Source organism: Penicillium cataractarum (genome assembly GCF_028827025.1).
Source record: "Penicillium cataractarum strain IBT 29864 chromosome Unknown utg000002l, whole genome shotgun sequence".
In the NCBI taxonomy this organism is placed as follows: Eukaryota; Fungi; Ascomycota; class Eurotiomycetes; order Eurotiales; family Aspergillaceae; genus Penicillium; species Penicillium cataractarum.
In genome coordinates, this window is record NW_026622738.1 from 6,767,015 (window position 1) to 6,794,512 (window position 27,498).

The window sequence follows — 27,498 nt, forward strand, 5'->3', positions numbered from 1 at the left end:
TGTGAATCTATCGTAATCATGTGTGATGTGAATCCAACAAGTTCCTGTCGAGGTAAATGACCTCCCATAATTCGTATATCCTCTTCTATCGATCTAATTGATTCATGTGGCTGGGCAAGTTCCATGGATCATAGTCCAAATGTACAAAAGCCCGATCCACGGTCGGAACACTTTCCAGAATGTACTGTAAACTCTCGCCAACATCATGACTGTCGCGTAAACTGGTTCGCTCATCCACGACCAAGTCAAACTCAACATTCAGCTTGTCGCCCGCATAGTACGCCTTGAGATCCTGGATCTTCTGGATCACTCGGGAGAAACGCATCGTCATGTACAACAGAATACTGTGGTCGGTAGCCGAGGCAGCTGCGCCTGTGAGTCGTTGGATATACTCACTTGCCGTCTGGCCCCAGTTCCACATGATGTAGATTGAGAGGAGGAGACCACCCAGGGGGTCGAGGAACCAAAGACGGGCGAAAGAACCGACTAGAATGGTTAATTTGAGTCAGATAGGAATGATCAGGGCTAGCGGATACATACTTAATGGAAAGATGATGCTGAACGTGTTGAAAACAACATCAGTCATGGCATCTTGAGCCAGAACCTGGACACTGGGACTCGGAATGAGACGGCACCAGATCCAGCACAGCAATTTGATGACCACGGTTGACGCCATCAGCACAATAGAGGGAATTGATAGTTCGACAAGTGTATGATCGTCACCGGTCAGCTTATTGATAGACGATAGTCCAACTTGGAAGAAGGACGTGACCATAATGACGGAGAAAACCAGCACACTCAATGGCTCCAGACGCCGGCGACTAATTGGAAACCGTCGACGGTCTTGAAGGCGGATCAAACTGGTCGTCACCCAGATGATCACTGTGCTGAGGAAATCAAGTACTCCATCGACGAGGCCTGCTAACACGGACATTGAGCTAGTCAGGACCATGATGGCTACCTTTGAGACAAGCAAGATGACGTTTGCAACGAAGTTGATGCGGATGGCAATGTTGACCAGGCGTTCTTCTGCTTCTGGAGACAGGCCCTGGTGATGGTCAAGGTCGGGCATTGTATGGTGGGAACAATGCTCTCCTTCCGTCTCTTCTGTTGGTGGGAGCAATGGGGCTGTCTCGTCGGGTATACGGTAGAGGTTATGCGGGGTGCGCTTGATTCTAGCAGCTCTGGAATTCGCCTGGGTAGGAATTTTGGGCGCATTCTCGGTATCGCTAGATAAAGGACGGCCATTGCTCGTATAACTGTCCAAGTGATGGTGGCAGTCGGAATAGTCTTCGATCAGATTGTGTGGGAGAGAGGAGTCGAGGAGGCGATCGATGTAGAGATACTGGGAGATTAATTCGTTGTTTCGTTCATAGTACTGTCGACTATGGGTAATTTAGTGATGTGTTTAAGGATGTGAATGGGAGAATACGGCATACATTGGCTTGCGGAGACCCTTCAAGGAATCTGGTGGTCGATAGTAACGTTGCCTATAGCGAAGAGAGCAATGGTTAGAATTACTTGGATGTAATGGAAGATATCACGGTAGCGGGTCTAGCCGTGACTACACTCTTCATGCTGGGCATGTTATAACGGGGAGTTGAGATGATTCTGTATGATGCGATACGATGGATGTTTTGCATATGATATGCGCATACCATCTGGACCACCGGAGCAATGACATCATCGCCATAACACGCACCATTCATATCGAGCATTGCTATGTCCAATTAACTGCGATCCCCGCCGGAGAAAGGTCGGCGGCTCGGTTACATTCTGTTCAAGGTCTTGCAGTGCCGAGCTGGATAGTCGGCTTGGCAACAGTGACAGAATGCGCTGGCCGCGAGTAGATAGGATCTCGCGTTCGGGATCGAAACTAGGGCACCGCGGGATTAATCGCGGCGACTCGGGAGGTGAAGAGAGCGGAAGGAAATGTTTAGAAGACATGATGTCGGTTCTCCAATTCCTCCTACGGTTCGTACGCCCGATTCAATGTTTGGAATGAATGGTGATGATGTTGAAGCGAGGAACCGGAGGGAGTGGCTGAGACGCGGAGACTGTATGCCTGAAGGGTCAGGCATCAAGGAACATCAGGCTCGAAGTACCAAAGTATATCGAAGATGGGATTTGGAGAAGTGGCAGAATTATGGAGATTATCCTAGCGATATATTAATATCATGCTTAGATATTAAAGGATCGGCTTAGCATCTGGAATGAAACCTAGACATACATTTGCTTCCAGCCACCTTCTGCAGCCAGAGCGGGGTTGATGCTTGAGAGCCTCGCCCCCACTGTCATACTGAACTACTGCTAAGATATTATACTTCCTCAAACACCTCTGAAAATGACCAATCATCTTAGTCAACCCACTAACGACTTCCTCTGATGGCCGCCGAAAATGACTCCATAGTGGGAAGTCCTCCTGGCAACAACCATGTTCCACGCCGCCCAGAAATTGCCTTCATCTCGGGGCCCATCGACACTGGACTGAATGAGGTCTATTTTCACACTCATTACGTCCCTCGCATTCTAAAAGCTATCGAAAATGGCCACAACTTTGTCATTGGGCCCATTCCGAGCGGCGTCGATGCCGATGCCCTGGACTATCTACTCGCCTACCCTATCGTCCCTAGTCGCATCACCATCTTCGTAACGCCCGCGGAGGAGAATATGTTCGGGCCACGATTTCGCGCACTATCAGTCAACTTACATGTCGTTGAGAGCCAGATGACTCAAGAACGCGATGCGGCCATGACACAAGCCAGCACGTATGACATCCTACGGGCGCGGACCCTAGAGGAGGCAAAGGAATTCTACGGCGGGATGACTCGTCCTGGATATGTGACAAATACGGAGCGCAATTGGCGAAGACGGAGAGGTATTGGGGAAGACTCTTTAATCAGTGCAGAAGAGATCAATTGCTCCATGGGGTATCCGGCGTCGGAGGTCCTAGTATCTCGACCGGAGGGGAAGAAGGGGGTCTTGGGACAGTTGAAGCAAGCATTGAAACGTCACCGATAGACGAGAATCAGAAGTGTGAATAGTTGGTTTGATACATGTACAGGGCATTCTAATTGTATAGGTTTTGTTATGATGTATTTTTGGCCGAGGTTACTTGAACTGCTTCTTGGTCAGATAGAAAAAGTCAGCAATAATACTTCCCCATAAAGAACTTGCCATATGTACTACACAGCTAACAGGGATTACAAATAGAACACAATTGGTATTGCCTCTTCAGATAGGGTATGGCACGACCGGGCATCACCTCAGCATGTACCGGTGGCATTGACAATAGAAGAAAGAACCAAGGACAAAAAAAACAAGACAAAAAAAGACAACTCTCCCTCGGGGAATCGAACCCCGGTCTCCCGCGCTTATCAAAGTTAATGACAAGCGGAAATCATGACCACTAGACCAAGGAAGATAAAGAATTGATCGAGTTGATGCTCAATCACTTGGTGCTGTCAATCGTCCCCGGGAAGGCTCGAACTTCCAACCTCCTGATTAACAGTCAGACGCGCTAGCCGATTGCGCCACGGAGACGGCTTATTGTTAATGATGCGAATTAAATGGCACTATCTTCTTATTCAATTATCTGAGCTAATGGATTAGGCAATGACCAGTCGATGTCATGGAATGATCTAACTTGATCTTTATATAGTTAGTTAGTAGGGGCTCAACGCCTTAGAGATTGGTCTCTGCTTTATTTCTGTGGTAGGCTACTGGGTTGATTACGCCATTTTTCTTCCTGATATTGCACGCCAGCGCCACTCTCGAAGATGAGATGGAAAAGCTGCTCGCTTTAACGAGTGGCGCCTCTTACTTTTTCTTGTTTAGTGCACCTCTAGAGGGTGGAAAGGATATATTGCTGAGGCTCGGAAAGCCGTCCGCAACGGGATATGCTTTGAGCAATTGGCCTGTTTGGCTTCGCTTGGACATGGGGCCGAAATACGCCTAGTTACATGGGTTCCAATTTTAGATTGTTTTAGTATCTTGTGTGGGCTTAGTTCTTTTAGATCCGATCTTCTTGGAAGTGGTATGGGTTAAGTACCTAGGGATACATGTGCAGGCATTTATATTTGCCTAGTACATTTGGCTGGGTGGTACCTACGGGTACCTCCTCCCTATATATATTCCCAACCTAACAGCTAGGGAAAATACCTACCTACTAGGTGCGATAACTTAAGAAACTTTGCCAATGTTGATTTCCAGGAACCAGGCTTGGAAGGACTTCCTCTTCTTTTGAAAGCATTCCACGGAATTGTTAGAAATGCTACACAACGACTGGGCCATGGCACTGAGAAGAAGCGAAGACATTGCGATGGCTTTTTCGAAATGCCTTGATAAATGTGGAATTTGATCATTAGCAATCTGACGGTGGTATATAGTCCTACCAAAATCTAGCAATAAAATTGTTAATATCTATAGTCACTCATCTACGTGTATGTTGTATTCGTCCCCGCAAACTCGGAACTTCGGGTGTTTCCCCGCGTTGGCCAAGTTGGCCGTTATGGGCGGAACGGGGATTCCGCAGATTTCCATCTTCTCTTTGACTCTTCTGGAGCTCCCACTGACAAGACAACAACAATTATCCTGTGCCGGGAGCCGACCCGAAATCAGGGTTTAACGATGCCCTTGTTCCCAGTGACGCTGCAAGGGGCGGGAATGACATTCCGTCCCTCCGCAGTGGATCCCTTCAATGCGGGCAAGCCAGCAACCATGCCAATTGCCCAAATGGCTGAATTTACGCCTCGCTCTGACTGGTTCTCCGCTCCATGACATGCAAATTGATCGTCTTGCCCCGGCGATAGCCAGACCTGCATAGCGGGAAGACGCCGCCCCTAGGCTGTGCACTCATAAGAGAGCTTCCTGCCCCTCTTCCCCTAGCGACGACATCGACTCTGTTTCCCATACTTTGGCCCGCCATGACCGTTCAAACACTCGCCATCGCCGTCGTCACGGTGGTATACTTCATCATCCGCTACTTGAACCGTACGGATGTCCCCAAGATCAAGGGTCTGCCGGAGATCCCTGGTATCCCCCTCTTTGGCAACTTGTTGCAATTAGGCGACCAGCACGCTCAAGTCACGGCCAAATGGGCCAAGAAGTATGGCCCTGTCTTCCAGGTGCGCATGGGTAACAAGGTAAGTGTTTTGCAATTTCATAATTCATGTTGAAACCTAGATCATTGGCTAACACGCGACTAGCGCATCGTGTTTGCCAACAGCTTTGACTCGGTGCGACAGCTATGGATCAAGGACCAGTCTGCCCTCATCTCCCGCCCGACTTTCCACACTTTCCACAGCGTTGTCTCTAGTTCGCAAGGTTTCACGATCGGTACTTCCCCTTGGGATGAGTCCTGCAAGCGTCGCCGTAAGGCGGCGGCGACTGCTCTGAACCGCCCGGCGACTCAGTCATACATGCCCATTATCGATCTGGAAAGCAACTCTAGTATTAAGGAGCTGTACCGCGACAGCAAGAACGGCACTGTGGACATCAACCCTACCGCATACTTCCAGCGATTTGCTCTCAACACCAGTCTTACTCTCAACTATGGTTTCCGTATCGAGGGTAATGTGGATGACCAGCTTCTGAAGGAAATTGTCGATGTCGAGCGTGGCGTATCCAACTTCCGCAGTACTTCGAACAACTGGCAGGACTACATCCCGTTGCTGCGCATCTTCCCCAAGATGAACAACGAGGCCGAGGAATTCCGAGCCCGACGCGACAAGTATCTGACTTACCTTTTGGACATGTTGAAGGACCGTATCGCCAAGGGCACCGACAAGCCTTGCATTACGGGTAACATTATCAAGGATTCCGAAGCTAGGCTGAACGATGGTATGTCAAACGGTGAAGCCGACGAGTGGTTTCGTTTTCTGCATTTTGAAAACTGGAAGCTGACATGATTTCTAGCTGAGGTAAAGTCTATCTGTCTGACTATGGTCTCTGCTGGTCTCGATACCGTCCCTGGTAACTTGATCATGGGTATTGCTTACCTGGCCTCCGAGGATGGCCAGCGAATCCAAAAGAAGGCCCACGATGAGATCATGCAAGTGTATCCCAATGGCGATGCTTGGGAGAAATGCTTGGTCGAGGAGAAGGTTCCCTATGTCACTGCTTTGGTCAAGGAAACTCTGCGATTCTGGACTGTCATTCCTATTTGCTTGCCCCGTGAAAGCACCAAGGATATTGTGTGGAATGGAACCACGATTCCCGCCGGTACTACCTTCTTCATGGTATGTTAGATCTTTGTTGCTATGCGAAACCTTCACTGGCTAATCTTTCTTTCAGAATGCCTGGGCCGCGGACTACGATGCTGAGCACTTTGCCGAGCCCGAAAAGTTCATCCCCGAGCGCTACTTGGAGCTCGGCGAGGCATCTGGTACTCCCCACTATGGATACGGTGCTGGCTCTCGTATGTGCGCTGGCTCGCACCTGGCCAACCGAGAACTTTACACGGCGTTCTTGCGTCTCATCACTGCATTCAAGATGCACCCCGCCAAGGTTGCTGGAGATCGCCCTATCCTGAATGCGATTGACTGCAATGCTATTCCCACGGCCCTGACTACAGAGCCTAAGCCTTTCAAGGTTGGATTTACGGCTCGGGATCCCAAGAAGTTGGAGCAGTGGATCGCCGAGAGTGACGAGCGGACGAAGGATCTGTGATTCTAGATGTGCCTTGACGACTACATGCATTTCTTCTTGTTACATGACCTGCATTGTGGAAAAATATTGGATCTTACCTTTTTTGTATATAACATTTTGAGAAGATTGAAGGGGATTATTTGGCATGATTGTAAAAAGTTACGGTGCAATTCTGCCAGCTTATGAAGTCAATGAAGGACAAAAATACCTTTCCCTCCCATATTGTATGGTATTTAATTGTATGAATGTAGAATACATAATTGGTACCTGACCAACGGTGAAGCTTCCATTTGGTGTGAATTGTGGAGAAAAGACGCCACTCGCCTGCCAAGTCTGGGGGCTCGCGGAATCCCCCGCACTTTTTGTCCTTCTTCCACCTCGAAATAACACACTAAACTCTTCTCTCCCCCCCCTGCAACCCTCTAACACTCCTTAGTGTGCCGAGATGGATCTACTGCAAACATCGGCTGTCGACAGCTGGGAGCATCCCCCCTCAATAGACGAGCAACAGGAAGAGCCTGCTGAGGAGCGTCCACGGAAGAAACGCCGCAAGTATATTGCTCGTGCTTGGTATGTCCCCCTTTTATTCAGACAGCCATCGTACTCGGCATCGACTCATTGTACCTTTGTGAGCAGCAATGAATGCAAGCGCCGCAAAATCAAATGTAATGGCCAAGCGCCCTGCCATCGATGTGGTCGACAGCACATCGAATGTGTCTACCTGGAGAATCCTCGACGCGAAAGCTTCGGGGAAAACGAGTATGAATATCCTACTGAGGACAATATCCACGGTCGGAGATTGATGATTTGGTTTTTTCCAGGCATTTTGAGCGACTCTTTGACCAGATGAAATCCATGCAAGATCAAATTAGCTCGTTATCGGCGACGGTGCGGTCAATGGCCCACGGCGAGAGCCCGTCCATTGGCGGGACTCGTTCCAGTGTGGTCGGGCCAGCGACGGGGTCGTATGGACTCCTACCAACTCAGCGTCCCTTGCGACGCGTCTCGACCGTCAGAGAGGCTCCCTTTCAAGGCCCAACCACCTCGGGATTCAGTTTCGATCTTGCCAAGTCTAGCTTGCTTCAACGGGGTATTGTGGAGCGAAATGATCCCGGCGAAGAAGCCGAGGGGGATTTGACTCAGGAGCCCTCGCCTTTGGCTTCACCGTCTGCCCCGAATAGGGACTCGGAGCTGCGTCATGCAGTGGATCCGCTTTGGGCGCTGCCAAAGAATGAAGCTCTGCGATTGTGTCAAGTCTACGAAGAGGAAATGGGGATCATGTATCCGGTGCTGGAACTCTCGGAGCTTCTGGAACAGGTGCATCTCCTCTATGGCTTGATGGATCGTACTGTCGATCCCGGTGTACAGACAAACGGCAAAAATGTACTGGACCGAGAAGATGTCTATATCCTTCGATTGGTGTTTGCGTGCGCGTTGACGGCCGAGGCCAGTGGCCGCAGTGAACAAGCCATTGCCCTGTTTGACAGCGTGCGAGAGGTCCAGGACAATTGCGTGTGGGGTCCACCAGAGATAAAATCAATCATTTTTTTGACCCTTGTGGTAAGTTTAATTGTGTCTGTATTGGGACGACCACGGAACTAATATACTGACTGCACGATAGTCCATATTTTACTTCCAAATGGACGAAGAAACCCTCGCATGGCGAACGATTGGAATTGTGGAGCGCATGTGTCTAGAGAAAGGCCTCCACAGACGAGAAACCCTTAACCAACCCGGAATTGTGGCTGCAGGCAGAGATCGAGTCTTGCGACTATTCTGGTCGATTTACATTCTCGACATGCGCTGGAGTTTTGGCACCGGCATGCCATTCGCCCTGGAAGACACGGATATTGACCCGTGGCTCCCAGAACCTGAAGAAAAGACACCATATCTTCGCGTGATGATTAGATACAGTCGGATCGCTGCAAAGGTCTGGAAGTTCATTTCTGCCTTCAATAATACGAACGAGATCAAAAAGGAAGAAATGAATTATTTGGACTGGCAGGTACTGCGATGGGCCCACGCGATCCCCGACTCCTTGCGACTGGATCACCCAAGCACACCCGAGTCTCAGGCTGCAGCCGATGGCCCTCGCAGTTTACGCAGACTACGAGCATTGCTCTATCTGCGGGCCAATCAACTGCGTATGCTGATCTATCGTCCCGTCCTGCACACAGCAGGTCATATCGTCCGATACCCTAGCGAATCAGAGGTGGTGGTTGAAATCGCAAAAGATACGATCCGATTCATCACCCGACTAAATGAGACTTCGGATATCTACCAGCTCCAGCAGGTGGCCTTTAATTGGTTCTTGGTATCGGCTTTGGCGGTCTTATTCCTTGCGGTTGCACAGGCACCGACTCAGTTTAGTGGGTCATGCAAAGAAGAATTCTACTGGGCTTTGGAGCTCGTGAAGGGTTTCTCGACAAAGTCTTACATCTCTCGCCGTCTGTGGAAGTCTATTCGAAGCCTTCGGAGACTCGGCCCTCAATTGGGGCTGGTCGGTGCTCAGAAGCTTCGACGAGGAAATCCAGTCGCCGTCGAACCTGGTCCTCCCGGTCCACCTCAATTACAAGAATCACCTGTTCCAGTTGCGGGCTCTAGTAGCCAGAGCCAGACTCCTCTGGATGGAGCGCAGATGACACACGAGCTGATGGAGTGGTTTGAAGCAGTGGGAAATCTCGAGGATCAGATTATGGGAGTTGGCCCTGGTCCGATGCCGGATGATGCTCCGTGGCAGCAGATGCCAAATGGAGCATTTATGTTCGATTACGGAGAGGAATTGTCCAGCGTGATGAAGGATTGTTTCTAAATAGACTATCGTCATTTCATGATCAGTCGTATGTAGAATGGAATGATAGATTTGGCTATCCTTTCGGGCCTGTGATCTCTTTCTCCATCTGTCTTTCTGCTAGATGATTCCTGGTCGTAGTTTGTCCAGATCGTCTGACGTCCAGTCCGTTACAAGCATATGGCCAGGCTCATGAGCGAAGACTAGCCCCTTGATCCGGTCGCCAGCAGCCTCCACTGCCATCTGTGGTGTCACACCACAAGCCTAAGAGCAAGATGTTAGTGATAAGCTCACAATACCGAAAGAGAAAAGAATCGAGCTTACCCAGAATACTGGCACTTCCCCCTCTTCAAAGACCTGCGGCTCCCCAAAGTCTGGCTTATTGATCTCCTTGATCCCCAATTGCTTTGCCCCTTCCCATCCCCAAGCAACCGGTTCCCCGTGGGTCGACAAATACGGGCGAGTCACCTCTCTTACTCGGTCGATCTGATCTAGCCGATAGGGACGCATGGACACGATGCAGTTACCACCCGTGAAAACACCCGCAGGTAGCAGCGGTATATTTGAGCGATACATCGCGACAATAGTACTAGTTCGTTGATGGCGTGGTTGCAAGCCCGCCACGGTCAAGGCATCTTCAAAGGAGAACGAACATCCAATCAAGAAGCCGACATGACTAGAAGTCCATACATCGAGGAGATCCCGTCGACTCTCGAGATATTTCCCGTTCTGGTAGATGCGATATTGTGGGAAATCCGTGCGAATGTCAAAGTCTGCCGATTGAATGCACTCGGAAGGTTGGACGGTGCGTGCATCTCCGGGGGTAGGTGTCTTTCCCAATAGTGGACACGAGACTGGATTGCGAAGGCAAAGATCGTGAAAGTCTGTTGCGTGTTGGGCTGGTAGAATTAACAAATTGGCTTGTAGATAGCCTGGAGCCACCCCGGCCGTGTTGGTGAGTTTATTTTGGCGACATGCCAGGCGGGCTTCATGCGATGGAAGATGGATGCTGCCCATGATGTCGATATGGCTTTCTCGGGCGATGATGTTCATAAAGGACCGTAGGGAGATGGAGTTGATCAAGATGTGTGAGTTGAATGTGTAAGCTGGAAGGATGAGCGGTTGAATTGGAGTGCTACATTCATGAAATATGGTATGGCTGTGGATTACACTGCTAATTGATCTCGTTTATGCGTTGGAAGTAGTCAATTTTGAATTTGCTAAACGGCCTTAGAGACATTTCGGTACATATAATCCGAGTCTATTGGAGTAGGAATTGGAGTAAGACTGTTCATCGGGCCTGGGTATCTCAACCAGTCTTGGCCTTCTTATCATCGGAATCCACTTACCGACGAGTCTGGGGAACCTTGAGTCTCCGCAAATTCCCTGGTATAAGCGATGACTCGACCAATAACGAGACATATTGCACAACTAATTGATCAGGGCACTCCTCAATTGGTTCATTTTTGCAGATGACCGGCATGGACATGACAACCCCGTCTCACCCCTGCAGGGGTGTATATGATAACCCGGGCGACGGTTACCCTTGTGAGTTGCCGGTGGCAAAGCCTGCCGATCAGTTGCGTTTGTTTCTTGCTTTATCTTTCAAGTGGACGAGAGTTGTCATTATCGTCTCCACTATTATCTTCGTTTCTGCGTATCGCTATCATCGGGCCGACGGTCCCCATCGGCCCAGCCAATCCGACAACTGCGCCCGACGAGGATATGCTCTTGCGGAGAATGGAGAATAGTACGGGGAGAGTTTCACAAGTATTCGATGATAGGAAAGGATCCGCTCCCCCGCTTAACTTACTTATCTCGCATGGCATGGGCCCATGTGCAGGATACAAGACCCGTCTTTCCTGGAAAATATCCGATATTTGGACCTTTGACGCTTTTTAATCTCCTAGTGTCCCCCTCCATACATATCCCTGCAAGTTTCCTTGTTCTTTCGTACTCTTGCCTAGGCAGAGCATTGAACGTGATGGTTGTGAACCCGAATCACGAAGCCGTTGCCATGGAACGGACCCTCTCCGTGCAGAAAGAAGGAGACCCCGACATGACCCAGGAAACATCGACAGGGGAAGCCCTTGATGTTGAGCTCGATCCGGCTATGGAGCAAAGGCTCCTGATGAAGCTCGATTTGGCCTTTGTACCTATTATCATGCTTACCTACTTGTCATGCTTTCTGGATCGCTCTAATATCGGTACCATACCACAGGGAATTCGTCAAACAAACATGGAAAGCTGATAGGATAACAGGAAACGTCAAGGTTGCAAACATGCCAGAAGATATTCATGCTTCAGACAGCCAGTTCTCCACGGCTGTCTCCATTTTCTACGTCACCTATGTTCTCTTCGAATCTCCATGGGCAGTCTTGATGAAGAAGCTCACCCCTCGGAACATCCTTACCGGCTTGTGCATTGTCTGGTCCTTGACGACGGTCTTCACGGGCTTCATCGAGTCCGTGGGCTCTCTGTATGCCACGCGATTGATTCTTGGCGCGTGCGAGGCTGGACTTTTCCCCTGTCTTAATTTGTACTTGACCATGGTCTATCGTCGCGAGGAGCAAGCGAAGCGAGTGTCGTATTTGCTGAGCTGTGCAGCCATCTCTGGCGCGGTTGGTGGATTGCTTGCGTATGCCCTCCTTCATATGGATGGCGTTGCTGGGAAGGCAGGTTGGAGGTATGTACTTCTCTGATTTCCGGGTACTTGAATCTGCCTGAATGACTGACTGATTATTTTTAGGTGGGTGTACATCATTGAAGGTATCTTCAGCGCCCTCTGCGCGATCCTCATCTGGTTTGGCCTGCCCAACAACCCCGCCGAGGCTTATTTCCTGACCGAGGAGGAGAAATGGATGATGCGTGTGCGTAATGAGCAATGTCGCAAGTACATGGGAAGCGAGGAGTTCAGCTGGAAGGAGATGCGGATTGCATTGAGCGACCCCAAGCTGTTCTTTTCAGGACTCATCCAGTTCTGCCAGGATATTCTGCTGTATGGATTCAGCACCTTCTTACCAACTATTCTTAAGGGCATGGGCTATAACTCTCTGATGAGCAATGTATTGACCGTCCCAGTCTACATTTGGGCGGCTTTGGTCTTTATTGCCGTGGCCTTTTGCTCTGATCGATACTCTAAGTTTGCATCGGTACATTGAAAACCCCGCTGACATCTTCTGTTCTTCACACTAACAATACTTCCAGTTCATCTTTGCAACCAACATCTTTGGCATCATCGGATACATCTTGCTGTTAGTCGTATCTAACAAGGCGGTGCAATACTTTGCAACTTTCCTCATTGGAATCGCCACTTATACCGGCGTTGGATTGAATGTGGCATGGATAAACGTGAATGTCGCCCCTCAATACCGACGAGCGCTCGAGATTGGATTACAGCAAACCATGGGCAATTGTGCCGGCATTGTTGCTGGCCAAATTTATCGCAAATCACCATATGTGCTGGGAAATTCCTTCTCCCTGGGAGCTCTGGTGGTAGCTCAGGTGGCCGTGGCAGGATTTGGGTACTATCTGCGCCGTGAGAATCAAGTCAAGGAGCAGATTGAGAATGGCGAGAAAGAAGATACTCGACGGATGCAGACCGGCGATGGTGCGGTAGACTTTAAGTATCTCTATTGAGTGACCACTGGTGCTATAAATAATGACAATCGCCTACATTATTTTCTTCATTTTGTTGTCTTGCTTAAGTATCTCTATAAAATCGTTGATGTTTAAGTAGAATTAATTCGTTGCTAGGAGTCAATCAATCTAGTTGTCGTCAGTGGTATGTATGTTTTTCCTGGATAATGTATGGTGAAGCCCTCTTTAGCCTAGATTTTGTTTGCTAGAGGCCTTATAATTGAAGTTGTCTACCTAAATCCATCCTAGCGGTACTGTTGGAGGGCAGAATGCAAGAGTAGAAATCGGCCTTTCCTCTGCCATGGGCGTGGGTCTTTTTGTATCAGGCAAACAAAAAGACCCTGGACCTCGATTCTAGGAATTCCTTTTGTCGAACTATTTCGTTCCTTTTGCGACTCTCAGATTTGTTCCTTGGAAACTCGTTTTGATGGTAACCCGGAGTCATCACCCGAGGTGAACCGTGGAACAGACCTAGCCTCCTCCTCGTGGAGTGAATGACGCACACGACGCGCGGATCAAGAAACATGGAGTAATTCAGAGGAACATGATTCAATGATTCTATTATATATAAGTACGTATTCCATCCCCCATATGGTCACTCCCTTAGCCGTGTAACGCTGCATTGACCTTTTCCACTGCCTTATTTCCAAGACAACATCGGACATCTCTCTTATTGTCACACGACTCAAAAACCCTGCCAAGACTGCCTTGTCATCAATTAATTCATAACTATGGGCCTTTGCATGTCATTTCCACATCACCGCCGCGTGAGACCCATGCCCGTGGCAGTGGTCGGGGGTTGGGGGCCCCCTCCTCGCCGAAATTTCCACGGGGGTGGCATGGGATACGGAATGGGACCTGGTATGGGCCACGGAGGAAGACATGGAGGAGGCTATGGTGGAGGATGGGGTGGTCCACCGGGTGGAGGATACGGTCGACGTGGAGGATTTGGAGGAGGACCGAGAAGACGCTGTTGAGCATGATAATGTATTAGAAAGATTACAGAATATGTGCAGGGACCAGGGTGGTCAAGATTCGCGTTGAATGACTTTTTCAGGTCGGAGGCAACAACATGGTCACTGGTTATCCCTATCTTCGCTATCATGATCCTAAGCATCAAGGTCCGGGACAGTGTCAATCTGAAAATCGGTAAATCGCACTTCACCCCCATCGCCGACAGCAAAGATCCCTATCACCGGACCAGTGAAGTCGAAGTCGGTCATCATCAAAGTGTCCACCTCTTCCATGTATTGCCAATGGTCCTCAGAACTGCGAATGAAGAACCCGAGACTCCGCTCCGTATACCTGATTTGGAATTGAATCGTGTCTTGAAGTTTGAGCTGTTGAGTTTGTTGGACTTTGTAAGATTTGGCCGGGTTCTGCCCTTCGAAGACAGCTTGTCCTGCCTGGAAGTCGTACGCAATCGATAAGAAGCGATGCTCATCCTTGTAGAATGCCAATCCGGCCCTAGAGACAGCGTCTTGACTAGTCTGGCTTGGTTCAGGACGACGTAGAGCCACACTTGCTGTCCCGACAAGTCGCCGTTGTCGCTGTCCAACAAAGCTCACAACTTGTTCAGCTAAGTTGAGTCCGGCTGGTCGGGCGTGCATTATGACTTGGTTACCCTGGATATCATAGTCCTCCAGTATAGGGTCTCTCAAGTAGACCCATGTAGCTAAGAGGGTAGATGGAAGAGTGAATGGATCGGCTTCTGGCTGCCCCGGTAGAGATGGCAAGTCCCGGCGGGCAACCACAGCATCGATGCTGGGCCACTCGTTCGCGGGCCAATTGACAGCAGCCAGAAAGCTCTCGCGTCCCATAATCGCTCGTCCCTCGTCCATGCGCACTCCAAGCATCACAACCCACCATTTTCCACTTTTGTCCTGGAAAAAATCACCATGCCCAGTGTTTTGAACGTACTCATCAGTACCATCCGCACTGTATAGCGGATTTCCGCCATACGACTCGTATGGACCCCAAATGCTCTTGGATCGGGCGATGCTCAGCATATGGTGTTTAAAAGTGCCTCCTTCTGCACACGAAAGATAATACCAACCATCCTTTTTGTAGATGTGCGGACCTTCTGTGAAGCTGCCTGCCCATCCATCCCAGATAAGGGCCGGCTCTGTCAACAATTTTCCAGTGGTGATGTCGATCTCAAAGTTGAAGATTTGGAATTTCGGCCCGACTTTGCATGCTTGCACGTAAACCTTATTGTCGTCATCAAAGAGCAAAGAGGGATCAATGCCTGGCGAGAAAGGGAATAAAATTGGGTCAGACCAGTTGCCTGACCGAATATCAGTGGTATGGATGATGAACTGCTCGCTGTGTTCGTCACCAAACTTGTTGGAGGTACTGTGAACAACGTTTGTGCAAATGATATAGGTCACACCGTTATGATGCCGGATGGTCGGTGCATATAATCCTCCAGTCGCGACCATAGTGGAACCCTCTTGCCAGGGAGTAACCCATGTGGTTGCTCTGCATAGCGAGAGTTGAGATCGTCGGTCAATTGCATTTCCTGGTAGAAAGGTGGGTGGCCAATTTAGTCGCTTTCATCTTTCAAAGCTCAGTGATTGAAACATACCAATATGAGTCCAGGAAATTAAATCGGCAGAGGCGTAGATAGGGAGACCAGGGAAGAGATGAAAACTGGAGTTGACTAAGAAATAAGTGTCGTCTATCAGACAGATTGAGGGGTCAGGCGCAAATCCCGGAATGATTGGATTATTATTGCGACCGAAAGCCATATTATCTGAGCGACTAGGCTAATTCCGATAGATTTAGATAGTCACGAGTGAAAATTACAGATTCCTTGAAAGCAAAAGCGGCACTATTTGAACTGCCGTGGCGCTGGGCATTTTGCCAATTCGATCACGGCTCTGTATCCGTACAAGATTCCATCCAACGAGACGAAAGCCCAACCCCCGCTTCATGCACCTATATAGGCTAAATGAAGCTATACCCCAGGCGAAGGATCTACGAGGCTTTAGCGACGTGGCCATGCTATTCCCTTTGACCGGCAAAAGAAGGTCATCACGTCCTGGGAGTCAGTCGACTGGACTGTATATAAGCTTGCGGTGTGCGGGGATGTTTACAGCCTCAAGTCCCCCAGCGATATTCGCACATCGGACAGCAAACCCCGTTATCTCTTTTCATACAGAATGGCTCAGAATATTAAGCCAGTGAAACCGCCCAAGGGCCATTTCTTTTTGGCGGGGCGTACTTTTCCGAGAGTGCAATGGTGGAAGAGGCCCAATATGCGCCTCTTGTACTTCTACATTGCAGTTTTGATTGCAACCAATACAGCCAACGGTTTCGATAATTCAATGATGTATGCACACAGTGTTAGAAATTGCGATCGCAGTTACTGATTAATATAGGAATGGCTTACAAACTCTGTCTTACTGGCAGGACTATTTCAATCACCCCCAAGGACCTACCCTTGGTCTATTCAACTGCGTCATGAGCGTGGGAGCATTGACTGGACTAGTCATTCTTCCCTTCATGTTGGATCGTCTGGGGCGAAAGCCATGCTTAGTCTTCGGTTCAATGTTTATGCTGCTTGGCGTTGCCCTGCAGTCCGGATCGATCAACTTTTCCATGTTCGTAGCCGCTCGATATATTCTGGGATTTGGCGACATTATTGTCATATGTACTGCTCCAATGCTCATTACAGAGATCGCACCTGCTCAAGATCGAGCAATCTTGGTCACAATTGCTGGTGCAACTTACCACGCGGGTGCATTCATCGCAGCTTGGACTACATACGGTACTCTGAAGATTCAAGTGAGTCCTGAAAGCAATAAACCAGACCTGAAGAGAACTTGCTGACGCAATTGACAGAGTGAATGGTCCTGGAGAGCCCCCAGCTTGATTCAAGGACTCTTTACTATTTTGATGCTTGCAGTCGTCTGGTGGATCCCCGAAAGTCCAAGATACTATATCTCCAAAGATCAGCCGGAAAAGGGACTTCAAATTCTTGCATACTATCACGCTGAAGGGAATGAGGCGGACGAAGTTGTGCAGTTGGAGTTCACTGAAATCACGACGGCGATTGCTATGGAGAAGAACTCTGAGCATTCCAGCTCGTATGTGGACTTTTTGCGCACACCAGGAAATCGCAAACGACTCCTAATTATCGCTTCGTTTGGTCTTTTCGCTCAGTGGTCAGGAAATGGGTTGGTGTCATACTATTTGAATCTCATCATGGATAGCATCGGTATCACGGATGCGAACCAACAGCTGCTCATCAACGGCGCATTGACTTCGTTCAACCTCGTTACCAATGTGTTTTTCAGCTTTTTCGTCGACAACTGGGGTAGGCGACCTATTATGATTGTAAGTTCGGCGGGAATGCTTGTCTCTTTTGTGATCTGGACAGCGCTGTCGGCAAAATACGACGCACATGCTAGCTCAAGTCTAGGATCTGGCGTGTTGGGAATGATCTTCATATACTATCTGTTCTACAACCTCAAGTAAGTCGCGCGTGTGAGTACCTATGATTGTATTTCGCCAGCTAATATTATCCAGGTCGGGTTTGATTGCCAGTTATACCACCGAGATCCTTCCGTATTCTATGCGGGCCAAGGGATACACGATTATGGAATTTGCCATGTACATTGCGCTGTTCTTCAACCAATATGTGAACCCTATCGCACTTGACAATATCCACTGGCGATATTATATCTTCTACTGCTGCTTCTTGGCACTCGAGGTCGTTGTGATATGGTTCTTCTATGTGGAGACTCGCTATGTGCCACTGGAGGAAATAACCAAGTTGTTCGATGGCGATGACGTGGCAGCGGCGACCAATGTAGAGATGGAAAAAGCCTTGGAGTCGGGCAAGGGCTTCACAACCGCAGTACACATCGAGGGTGCAGATTGATATGGTCGTGGCTACCCCTGATTGATGTCGAGATTAAAGCAATGTTTTCAATTGGGGTGTCAACGTAATATATAGTCTCGTCTATTCAATTCTTGCAGCCTTAAACTACCCTGTTTGCTGAAGGGGTTATCCGTCTGTGAGAAGCGTAATTCCAAGCCAGTTATAGTGTAATGGTAGATATAGAAAGGCTCTGTTTGCCTGAGGCATGAGACCCGCAAACCAGGATGTAATTTACGCATTTGCGGGGTATTCATGGGTAGCCTGTAGACCGTCACCATGGAAGGAGAAGCAGCACGTGCCGGGCCCGGGATAGCCCGTCCAGGGAGTTACGATGGTCACAGTCATCTAAAATGGCATTCGTCACGGCTAGCTAATCATGAGCATCCCGATGAATTGCTCACAGTGAGCTATCGTTTCACTCTGCACATGTTCATTATCTGTATCTCTTTCTAAATTGTGATGCCTTGACTCCCTCTCAACTCCCCTAGACTTCCCCCGGCTCATCGGGGAACTCCATCGCTGTCTCTACAAGTTTAGGTCAAAGCAATGGAGAACCAAGCGAAACTTACGCCAATAAAATGCACGCCATCTATTTACAAACCATATCGGCAATCAAGGAGACCTCCCGCCTACCTACGGACCAAAACCGGTTGCTTAACATGTAAGTTTGTGAAGCCTTGGCTGGAAAGGTCTCTATATGGGCTGCCGATAGAACCAACTGTCTAGCTATATGGTACACTGACTGGATTCAGGCCGAAATCGGAAGAAAAAGTGTGATGAAACCCGGATGCAGTGTATGAATTGTGTCAAGCGTAGTTTGGATTGCGTCTGGCAATCGAATGATCTGATACACCGTGAACGGAAGAATCGATCCTCCTCTACTAGTGACTGTGCTAGTAACGATCCGACTGCAACAGGAATTGCACTTGAGGCAAGACAGAGCACTTCGCAGTATGGTGCATATAATACATGCACCGAAATATCGCAGCAGGACACAAGACCTGGAGCTCTGTTTTCAGACTCGACAACCTCGGAAGGCAGCGTATTCCTACCACAGACCCAACGGTTGCTTCCCAACGAGAGCCTTCACGGTCAATCGCTGCATATAGACCTTCCTTACTCGCCAGCTACCACTAAGCGAAGCCAACCACTCTTCCAATTCTTGATCTCCACTTTTGTTCCCCAACTGATCCGACCCACGATGAATGGACACATTGGTGAACTGTTGACTCGCCGAACGCTAGCGTCAGCCTTTGAATATACTTTCTGTATGCACGCATTGCTTGCCTGTTGTGGCGCAGAAATCCCCGGCGAAAATCCCGAATATCGCGAACTCGCTCGATTCCATTACGCTCATGCAGTTACCGGACTTCGAAAGATGCTGGATAATGGAATACACGAAAGCCAATGGGCTGTTACGGTGTTGTCCATCATGATGTTATGCATTTACGAGGTGAGCGTGGAATCCTCGTCGAGCTAGTAAATCAGGGTATACCTCTGACATCCTCAACTTGTAGCGTTCCAAGCTGAAGCCATCACCGGGTGTTAGTATTCACCTTGCAGGGGCTGCGCAGTTGATACGATTGCATCCCCAGCTTCACGGAGATGATGTTGCATCCCCCAGTGTGGACCAGTCCATGTCTCGACTGGCCCGCGAATCTTTCATCTTTCATGTCACGACTAGTCTTCCTTTTCGGGACAATGCTTGCCATTTCGAAATCGAGTCAGCACTCTCTTTGGCGGAAGAGGCTATTCAAGAGAATTTCCACGTTGACACGATTTCTAATCCATATTCTCCGGTGCTTGGGTTTCCACCGCAGCTCTTTCGATGTATATACACAGTCTACCGATTATACCAAACTTCGAAATTCGACCAAGCCAGCATACAACTATGTCAGCGACTGGACAAGGATCTCTGTCGATGGGATAGCCGTCTGGAGGCGTCATTGACAGAATTTTCGAGTGCTGATTTCGGCACAGAGAAGGGGAATGAAAGTTCAGTTCCACCCTTTGCACACTGGAAAAGTCAGACCCTACACCAGTCAACTTTGATAGGGCCGAAATTGTATATTCTCGGCAGCCGAGTCTTACTGCAAAGTATGGCAGGTGCAGGTCTTACATCTACGGACACGGACGCCGAAGAATTGATTCACCAGGCGATGCGGGTGATTCAGCAACTTCAACCGACAACTGATTACTTTGCTGATTACTATTGTTGGCCACTTTTTGCTATTGGGATGAACGTACGCTCTTCCCGTGACCGAAATTTGCTCCTGAACCAGGCATCGGCATTTTGGAAAGCCACTAATAATCCGACGATGAGACGGGTTATTGACATGCTACGTGTTTATTGGCAGTCCCATGATGAGTTGGCTGTGGAATGAACTGATTCTAGTTTGATTGTGGATTGCCCAAATGCAGAATAAGACAGGAATAAGGCAGGGATAACGCATGAAAGATCGCTACATAATGCTATGACCGTTTCTAACACAATTCTTCATGAAAATTTATCATGGTCTTATCGTCGGGCGAGGCGGGTGTCAACGTTGTTCTAATGCGCGTGCTACGATTGGAGTTTAGAACACAATCTATCAGAGAGAGACTATCCACACAGGACTCGCCATTCACGCAGGTGACTGACCTCCCTTGATTTAGGGACTGCCGATCAAGCTCATCAAGGACCAATCGTGGTTCTTGGAATGTCCACTCGTATAACGATATGATCTTAGCTTGCAGCGCCAAGGTTAACGCCAAGACCGGGCGCTGCCGAGGTTACAGTGCAGCGAAAGCCAAAACCACCACGTCCTACGGAGTCCTCACAGGAGTCTTGGCAGACGGGATGCCGTCGGGGATCTGTTATATCAGTTAGTCTCTATACGAATCATTCGAGCAGAAGATAAAGACCTTCGAGTCCCAGTGACAAGGCTTTGTTCCCGCATTCTTTGTGGTGGCGCGCAAAACACCCGTCGTATTTTGACTTTGTCTCAACTCGAGCCCTTTCGATTTAATCAGACGTCGATTCTAGAATCACCACAATGGGTTTCGTTCAACTATCGCAGGCTTTGATAGCCGTTTTGGCTCTACGGCCTGCTATGATTGCAGCGCTCCCAGCCCCCGAACCTGTCCCCTCCCCTCCTGGCGTCCCGAGTGCTTCAACTGCCCGCAGCGAGTTGGCTGCACTGACGGTGGCGGCCCAAGGGTCTCAAGATGGCTACTCTCGAGATAAATTCCCTCACTGGATCACACAATCTGGGTAAGAGAGACAACCTTCCGTATCTCGGAGCCCATGCTCATCATTTACGCAGGAGTTGCGATACTCGAGACGTCGTGCTCAAGCGCGATGGCACAAATGTGGTGCAGAGTTCGAGTGGTTGTACCACCACTAGTGGTACATGGGTCTCACCATATGACGGTGCGACCTGGACTGCCTCGAGCGATGTCGATATTGACCACCTTGTTCCGCTCTCCAATGCCTGGAAGGTAGGTATATCCTCCAACCAGCGTGAATGAATCAAGAAAACTGATGTCTTTGATAGTCGGGTGCTTCTGCATGGACCACTGCAGACCGACAAGCCTTTGCAAATGACTTGACTCATCCACAACTTCTCGCTGTGACTGACAATGTGAACGAGTCGAAGGGAGACAAAGGTCCCGAGGAATGGAAGCCTCCCCTTAGTAGGTGTATCTTTCGACCATGACTTTGTGCATAAGGGAATCTGACATATAAACAGCGTCGTATTACTGCACATATGCCGAGATGTGGGTTAAGGTAAAGACGGTCTACAATCTGACAATCACTTCCGATGAGAAATCCGCGCTCTCCGATATGCTCGATACTTGCTAGATTGGAACAAGAAACCCGGAGACTGCTTCTTGTCAGGGTATTTGACTTTCATTTTAAATTGAAGACAGGATCGACAACGATAAAGGCTGGGTCTCTTGGTAGTCGGCCAATCTCGATTGCATGCAGTTCTGATTGTACAACCCATGATATGTAGTTAGAAGCAATGTGCTGACAACAACAAGGCTCCAGCCTGAAACCTTGATTACACTCCTCAATACTCATGATGATGGTAGGAGATCTGTTCTCGAGAGATGAGCAGTGATAATGTCCAGATATGCCCCTGCTCGGGGCGTGATGGACTCCACCCCTTCCAATTTAGCCGCATCGTCCCACAACCGCAGCGAAACCATTTCATCCCGCAGAGGATCATGGTTGAACTTCTCGAGCTCCTCTCCCTGGAATGGGCCACCCTGGAAACCGAGCGATCTCTGAGACGCAGAAGACAAGGAATCATAATAATCACGATTTACTGCTGTCAGATACCTGATTAAAGCAAATGAGAACGGGAAGAGCTTTGCAGGAAGGGAAGAGGACAATACCGTTTCGCCGCAACGTGGCTATTCACTAACCGACACACTGTATCGCTGAATCCTAGGGATTGGAGATAAGCAGCGCCGATGGCTTCGTGGCCCACGCGACCGACATTCTCGGTACTCCCACGAAGGTTCATGCGAACCTCTTTGGTGGAGTCCAAGGGAATGATCTGACCGATATCGTGGAACAGCGCGGCGATTACCAGTTCATCTCGGGCACCTATATTTAGTGGTGAGATATCGTGCGATAAATCCAAGCCTAGAAAGCTCTTACCTGATTTGCGTGCCTGGTCGGCTGCCTGTAAAGAGTGCTCCAGCTGGTTGATCGATTCTCCAATGTAATCGCCCTGTCCATGCTGCTCTAGAGCACTGACTAGGGATGTGGCCTTTTGTGCGGGCGTTAGAGGCTCCATGGTGACGGAAACGGGGCGCAATATATGAGTGTTTGGCGTTTGAACGGAAAAGGGTAAAAAGTTTCAGGAAGGTGAAGTGGGTGGAAGTATTTTATATCTAAAAGAAATCCTTCGGCCTCTACACCGGCACGGGGATGCCAATTGTGTGGAGGGTGGGCCCCTCCATGTATCTGACGGTATCTAAACCTCGAGATTGCCCGCTGTTGGCAGCATTTCAAGAATTATGGACTTTTATTACAGGTGGCCTTTAATGATAGTACACATTATTTGCAGTCGATAGATTTCAAGTTTCTTTTGATACAATTTTCGAGGCCGCAGATTAGGAAGTCTCGGCCCACTATCTACCACATGGAGTCTTCCGCTCCAGGCACTTTGTTGCCCTTTTTTCATTATGCACTTGCTAGTAACAACTACGCAATGATGATTCTAAACTGTAACAGAGGGGGTTGAATTTCCACCCACAGTGAGCATGGGAGTGCCGAAAGCATAGCGATTTCGTCCTTCCTCATACGACTCGCCTTCCTTCCGCATGTGAGTTGCAGGCCACAGCTTTTGGCGATCAGTATAGTACTCGTCGTGCAAATCGCCCTCTGCGGCGCAGTTGTATGTTGCGTAGATGGCACGGCGATCCTTGGAGCTGGTGTTGGCTCCGCTGCGGTGGGCTAGGTATGATCCAAAGACAAGGATATCACCTAAATCGCCAAATAAGCATGGTACACAAGGCCAGATCTGGTTAAGTAACTTACCTGGCTGTAGGTCGCATGCAGTCCAGGTGTGACCTTCGACCCAGGAGGGCTCGATGCAGCGATCGGTACCTAGAGGCACCTCCATACGGTGACTCCCGTTGACAACTTCCAGACCACCGTTGGTGGCGTTCATGTCATCCACAGCTGCCAGAATGGTCAGATGCTTGATGTTCTTGACATGAGTGTAGGCATTTGCATCAATGTGAGGGTCGAAACCACCTAGTATTGGAGTGTCAGCGATGGTCAATACCAGAAGACAGCTGAGCGACGATAGACGCACCGCTGCCGGCAAGCTTGTAGTTGATCTTCTCCTTGAACAACAGCATCTCCTCTCCGGCCAGTTGATGCAAAACACTGGTGGCCCTCTGTCCTCGTAGGAAGCTGTCGAAGCCCGCGTGGGAGTTGGCGAAGTTCTCCGTGCGACACAAGACCCGTTCACCCTGGCCATTCACCTCCTCATACGGCATCCATGGCACTCCCGGGGTCTGGGGCAGATCATGCACCTCTTGTGACCATTGCTGAAGTACCTTGGACTCTTGCGGGTTGAAGAAACCGCGCACCACCAGATATCCATTCTCCTGGAAGCTTTGCAGCTGCTCTGCACTCAGAGGATAGTGGAAGTTGTCCATGACTAGGCTTTTTTCTCTTGCTGGAGTGAGTGACACGTGAAACAACCAAAAATCTTGGTCTCGGACACTAGATAAATGGAAAAAGAAAAGAAGGAACGTGCACTATGGATTGGCGATTGATGCAGCTTGTGGTTTTATAGATCGGAAACAGCCCATAGGCGAGGGTATCCGAGCTCGAGAGGTACCATCGTGTACCTTCGCGCTTCGCACCGAAATCTAAACCCGACAGGGTGATGGAATAGTCATGCAGCCTATACATTAGTTCGTTGCTATTGTAGTGGATCACTAGCCAAATGTTAAAATGTGGATGAGGTTTCCCCCGACTACTTACCGTAAGTAGTTAGTCGACTTGAGAAAAGTGATTATACTAGCCAATCAAAGGACTGAATGAATACCACATGGGCTATAAGACTCACTCTAATTGGCTGTCGATAGGCGGGCCGAACCTCGACGCGGAACTCTCCGAAGACTACAAAGTACCGGACTACCGTACAGAGCCATCATGTATATGGTATATGTATATACACTATATTTTACATATATAATGAAGTACTAGATACAAAAGTACTATGCTCTCTTCTACTCATTGTTATTATTCCCTTCTCCCACGTGCTTCCTTATGTAGACTCCAGAGTTACCCTTTAGCCTCCACCTTTCTCTTCTATCCTCGGAGACCGTCGCTTGTCGCTGATTGTCATCGGATGTCGCGCGGAGGAAGCTTGGACTTACCTTGTTAGTGCTTCCCTAGTGGAGCCTGGATACTGCGGACTTCCCACCGATCATCCTTATCGCGCATCTCGTGCCTGCAGATGAGCTTGTCATTGGATCTACTCACGCGAGATACACGAATGGTGACATTCTCAACAGAATCTCTGTTTGTGTGGTAGCATCATGGTCGCCCAAATACAAATTATCCTCACTTTGGTCGTGATGGACTCTGAACTGTGATTTTCTCCTTTTCACCTTTCCACTCACGGAATCCCCCCGAACGGCGCCAGCACACCCTCGCTGAACCCAAAAATGGAGGCATCACCAAGTGACTCCGTGATGAAGATGGATGGCTCCAAGGAACCGAATCACAACGAGGACTGGGTTCTGGAGGAGACTCGGCCGAAGAAAAGATCGGGGGTCCTCAATGTGGCGATCGCCGGCCTGGCTCTGTTCAGTGATGGTTACAATGCCCAGATTATCGGCTACATGGAGCCACTCTTCTCTGTCCTGTACAAGGACGGCATGTCCTCCACCATGAAGGCACGTCTTTCCAACTCGTACCTGATTGGTGAGATTTTTGGAATGCTCTTCTTCGGTGTCTTGATTGACCGTATCGGTCGTCGGACTGGCGTGGTCACTGCCACAGCCTTTTTGATCCTGGGTGTGGTTTTGGCGACGGCGGCACACGGTACTACTCAACTTGGGTAAGGGAAGCCACCCGAATAGCGATTGCTGAAGTTGAAACGGAGGAATCACAGACTGACATGAATAAACTTAGAATGTTCTGGATGATGGTCGTTGCGCGTGGTATTGCTGGCTTCGGCGCTGGAGGTGAATATCCAGTTTGTGCAACCAGCGCTACAGAGGCTGCGGACGAGACCGCGCAATTGCGCAAGCGCCGAGGTTTTCTAGTCGCGGCAACCACCGACTTTGCGGTGGATCTGGTATGTCACATTGACTCTATAGATGTGGGATTGTACTCATCATAAATCAGGGATTCGTTGCCGCAGGTCTGGTTGCCCTTATTGTCCTCGCATGCTATCATCAACAAAACTCGGAGGGAGTCTGGAGGATTACCTTTGGCCTGGGCATGGTTGTGAGTCCTGCCAATTCACGAAGTATTCTCCGGAGTCTGCGTTCAATGCTAAATCCTCGGTAGTTGCCTCTTGCCGTTTGTTTCTTCCGCGTCCGCATGATGAACTCCACCCAGTATCAAAAGCACGCGATCAAGTCCAATTATCCTTATTGGCTGGTCATCCGCCGTTATTGGAAGCCAATGCTCGGCACTTGTAAGTTTAGCCTATCTTCCATTAAAGACCCATTGACAATGGACTGACTTCAATACCAACCTAGCTTTGGCTTGGTTTTGCTACGATTTTGTCACCTACCCATTCGGTCTGTTCTCCTCGACCATCATTGAACAGTTCAACCCCAACAACACGACTGTCCAAAACATCGGATACGGAGTACGTTGATTTTAACCTCGAGATATGAATAACTCTACTAACAGTCTGCGTTTTCCTTAGACGGTTATTAATTCTTTCTACCTTCCTGGCTGTATTATTGGAGGCTTACTGATGGATCGGATTGGCCGCAAACAAACCATGACCCTCGGATTCATCCTCTGGGCCATCTGGGGCTTCATTCTCGGAGGTGCTCTGCATTCTATCCAAAGTGTCTTCCCCTTGTTCGTTGTCATGTATGGCATCTTCCAAGCACTCGGTGAGATGGGTCCTGGTGTTGCCACTTTCCTGTGTGCAGCAGAGTCATTCCCTACCCCTCTCCGCGGTCATTTCCTGGGGTTTGCGGCCGCAGTGGGAAAGGCTGGGGCCTCTATTGGTACCCAGGTCTTCACACCTATTCAAAACTCGTTCTCCTCCACTGAGAAGGGTCAGCAAGCCGTTTTCCTTATTGGTGCGGCTTTCACCGTTGTTGGCGGCCTGATCGCGTGGTTCTTGATCCCTGACATGTCCCGAGAGCTGGAGACGGAAGACGCTCGCTTCAAGGCATATCTTCAGGAGAATGGCTACGACATTGATCTCTACGGGGATGCATTGGTGGTTAATCGTGTCACCTGAAGGATGTTCAAATAGCAGCCAGCTCGATGGGGAGATTGCGTGTATTCTAGAGCATAAAAATGAACGATTGAATGAGTGTCAAGATCTTCTCGAAGTTTCAACGCATGGATCGGATCTAGCCTTTCTTCATCTTATTATATTCTCACTGAATCATTATGTAAGTGACCGAAGACCCGGGCTCGCATGTCTGACTCGTTTGGTAGCTGATAGGATGGCACCAGGTTAGAACAGTGTAGTCCTCGTCAACATACGCAGGGACAATCATGATAACTTGGCCAGTATCTTCCTACTATTTTAATTTCTCTCGGGTTGACCTTCTGGCGCCACTAACTTCTTGACAAGCACTTTGCCCAAAACTTGCTGGGAATGTGTTGGAATGCAGAAAATGACTTTCGCCCATGCAATGGCCGGTGCTCTGCATGAACTCTCACGATCTATTCTATCGATCATCATTTCAAATTACCCGAGTACCTTCTATTTTGCCTGTCCAGAGCTGCGGGGACGAGATGCACCATGAGCGTGAAGCCGAGTTATTGAACCGATCGAAATCCCCGCTTTCTGCTTCCCCACTTTCAGAC

At 49.2% G+C, this 27,498-nt stretch overlaps 13 protein-coding genes across 13 annotated transcripts; 7 read left to right on the top strand and 6 right to left on the bottom strand.

The window, feature by feature from the left end:
• Positions 1-85: 85 nt before the first annotated feature.
• On the bottom strand, positions 86-1,947 carry N7496_004470 (cation diffusion facilitator family transporter; the record flags this gene model as incomplete). The annotated part of the gene is made up of 4 exons (XM_056697401.1): positions 86-486; positions 541-1,385; positions 1,440-1,490; positions 1,703-1,947. 4 exons carry the CDS (start codon positions 1,945-1,947, stop codon positions 86-88), a joined length of 1,542 nt encoding a protein of 513 aa, XP_056559613.1.
• A 438-nt stretch (positions 1,948-2,385) lies between these two features.
• On the top strand, positions 2,386-3,021 carry N7496_004471 (uncharacterized protein; the record flags this gene model as incomplete). Its single annotated transcript, XM_056697402.1, has 1 exon — positions 2,386-3,021. The coding sequence occupies one exon, from the start codon at positions 2,386-2,388 to the stop codon at positions 3,019-3,021; it is 636 nt and encodes a 211-aa protein (XP_056559614.1).
• A 1,904-nt stretch (positions 3,022-4,925) lies between these two features.
• N7496_004472 (cytochrome P450) lies at positions 4,926-6,669 on the top strand (the record flags this gene model as incomplete). Its single annotated transcript, XM_056697403.1, has 4 exons — positions 4,926-5,144; positions 5,208-5,841; positions 5,917-6,239; positions 6,295-6,669. The coding sequence occupies 4 exons, from the start codon at positions 4,926-4,928 to the stop codon at positions 6,667-6,669; spliced, it is 1,551 nt and encodes a 516-aa protein (XP_056559615.1).
• A 424-nt stretch (positions 6,670-7,093) lies between these two features.
• Positions 7,094-9,460, top strand: N7496_004473 (putative C6 transcription factor; the record flags this gene model as incomplete). The annotated part of the gene is made up of 4 exons (XM_056697404.1): positions 7,094-7,218; positions 7,285-7,407; positions 7,470-8,208; positions 8,270-9,460. The coding sequence occupies 4 exons, from the start codon at positions 7,094-7,096 to the stop codon at positions 9,458-9,460; spliced, it is 2,178 nt and encodes a 725-aa protein (XP_056559616.1).
• Positions 9,461-9,559: 99 nt separating this feature from the next.
• On the bottom strand, positions 9,560-10,456 carry N7496_004474 (DUF1445 domain protein; the record flags this gene model as incomplete). The annotated part of the gene is made up of 2 exons (XM_056697405.1): positions 9,560-9,703; positions 9,764-10,456. 2 exons carry the CDS (start codon positions 10,454-10,456, stop codon positions 9,560-9,562), a joined length of 837 nt encoding a protein of 278 aa, XP_056559617.1.
• A 967-nt stretch (positions 10,457-11,423) lies between these two features.
• Positions 11,424-13,078, top strand: N7496_004475 (allantoate permease family MFS transporter; the record flags this gene model as incomplete). The annotated part of the gene is made up of 4 exons (XM_056697406.1): positions 11,424-11,646; positions 11,702-12,125; positions 12,189-12,591; positions 12,647-13,078. 4 exons carry the CDS (start codon positions 11,424-11,426, stop codon positions 13,076-13,078), a joined length of 1,482 nt encoding a protein of 493 aa, XP_056559618.1.
• Positions 13,079-13,807: 729 nt separating this feature from the next.
• Positions 13,808-14,059, bottom strand: N7496_004476 (uncharacterized protein; the record flags this gene model as incomplete). The annotated part of the gene is made up of 1 exon (XM_056697407.1): positions 13,808-14,059. One exon carries the CDS (start codon positions 14,057-14,059, stop codon positions 13,808-13,810), a length of 252 nt encoding a protein of 83 aa, XP_056559619.1.
• A 128-nt stretch (positions 14,060-14,187) lies between these two features.
• N7496_004477 (uncharacterized protein) lies at positions 14,188-15,519 on the bottom strand (the record flags this gene model as incomplete). The annotated part of the gene is made up of 1 exon (XM_056697408.1): positions 14,188-15,519. The coding sequence occupies one exon, from the start codon at positions 15,517-15,519 to the stop codon at positions 14,188-14,190; it is 1,332 nt and encodes a 443-aa protein (XP_056559620.1).
• Positions 15,520-16,242: 723 nt separating this feature from the next.
• On the top strand, positions 16,243-17,966 carry N7496_004478 (uncharacterized protein; the record flags this gene model as incomplete). The annotated part of the gene is made up of 4 exons (XM_056697409.1): positions 16,243-16,412; positions 16,462-16,867; positions 16,925-17,556; positions 17,612-17,966. The coding sequence occupies 4 exons, from the start codon at positions 16,243-16,245 to the stop codon at positions 17,964-17,966; spliced, it is 1,563 nt and encodes a 520-aa protein (XP_056559621.1).
• Positions 17,967-21,001: 3,035 nt separating this feature from the next.
• Positions 21,002-21,810, top strand: N7496_004479 (HNH endonuclease family protein; the record flags this gene model as incomplete). Its single annotated transcript, XM_056697410.1, has 4 exons — positions 21,002-21,219; positions 21,272-21,446; positions 21,503-21,641; positions 21,698-21,810. The coding sequence occupies 4 exons, from the start codon at positions 21,002-21,004 to the stop codon at positions 21,808-21,810; spliced, it is 645 nt and encodes a 214-aa protein (XP_056559622.1).
• Positions 21,811-22,028: 218 nt separating this feature from the next.
• N7496_004480 (HD domain-containing protein) lies at positions 22,029-22,756 on the bottom strand (the record flags this gene model as incomplete). Its single annotated transcript, XM_056697411.1, has 2 exons — positions 22,029-22,293; positions 22,350-22,756. The coding sequence occupies 2 exons, from the start codon at positions 22,754-22,756 to the stop codon at positions 22,029-22,031; spliced, it is 672 nt and encodes a 223-aa protein (XP_056559623.1).
• A 426-nt stretch (positions 22,757-23,182) lies between these two features.
• On the bottom strand, positions 23,183-24,131 carry N7496_004481 (phytanoyl-CoA dioxygenase family protein; the record flags this gene model as incomplete). Its single annotated transcript, XM_056697412.1, has 3 exons — positions 23,183-23,448; positions 23,503-23,721; positions 23,783-24,131. The coding sequence occupies 3 exons, from the start codon at positions 24,129-24,131 to the stop codon at positions 23,183-23,185; spliced, it is 834 nt and encodes a 277-aa protein (XP_056559624.1).
• A 1,020-nt stretch (positions 24,132-25,151) lies between these two features.
• On the top strand, positions 25,152-26,920 carry N7496_004482 (uncharacterized protein; the record flags this gene model as incomplete). Its single annotated transcript, XM_056697413.1, has 6 exons — positions 25,152-25,546; positions 25,621-25,786; positions 25,837-25,938; positions 26,002-26,131; positions 26,196-26,308; positions 26,369-26,920. 6 exons carry the CDS (start codon positions 25,152-25,154, stop codon positions 26,918-26,920), a joined length of 1,458 nt encoding a protein of 485 aa, XP_056559625.1.
• Positions 26,921-27,498: the final 578 nt, after the last annotated feature.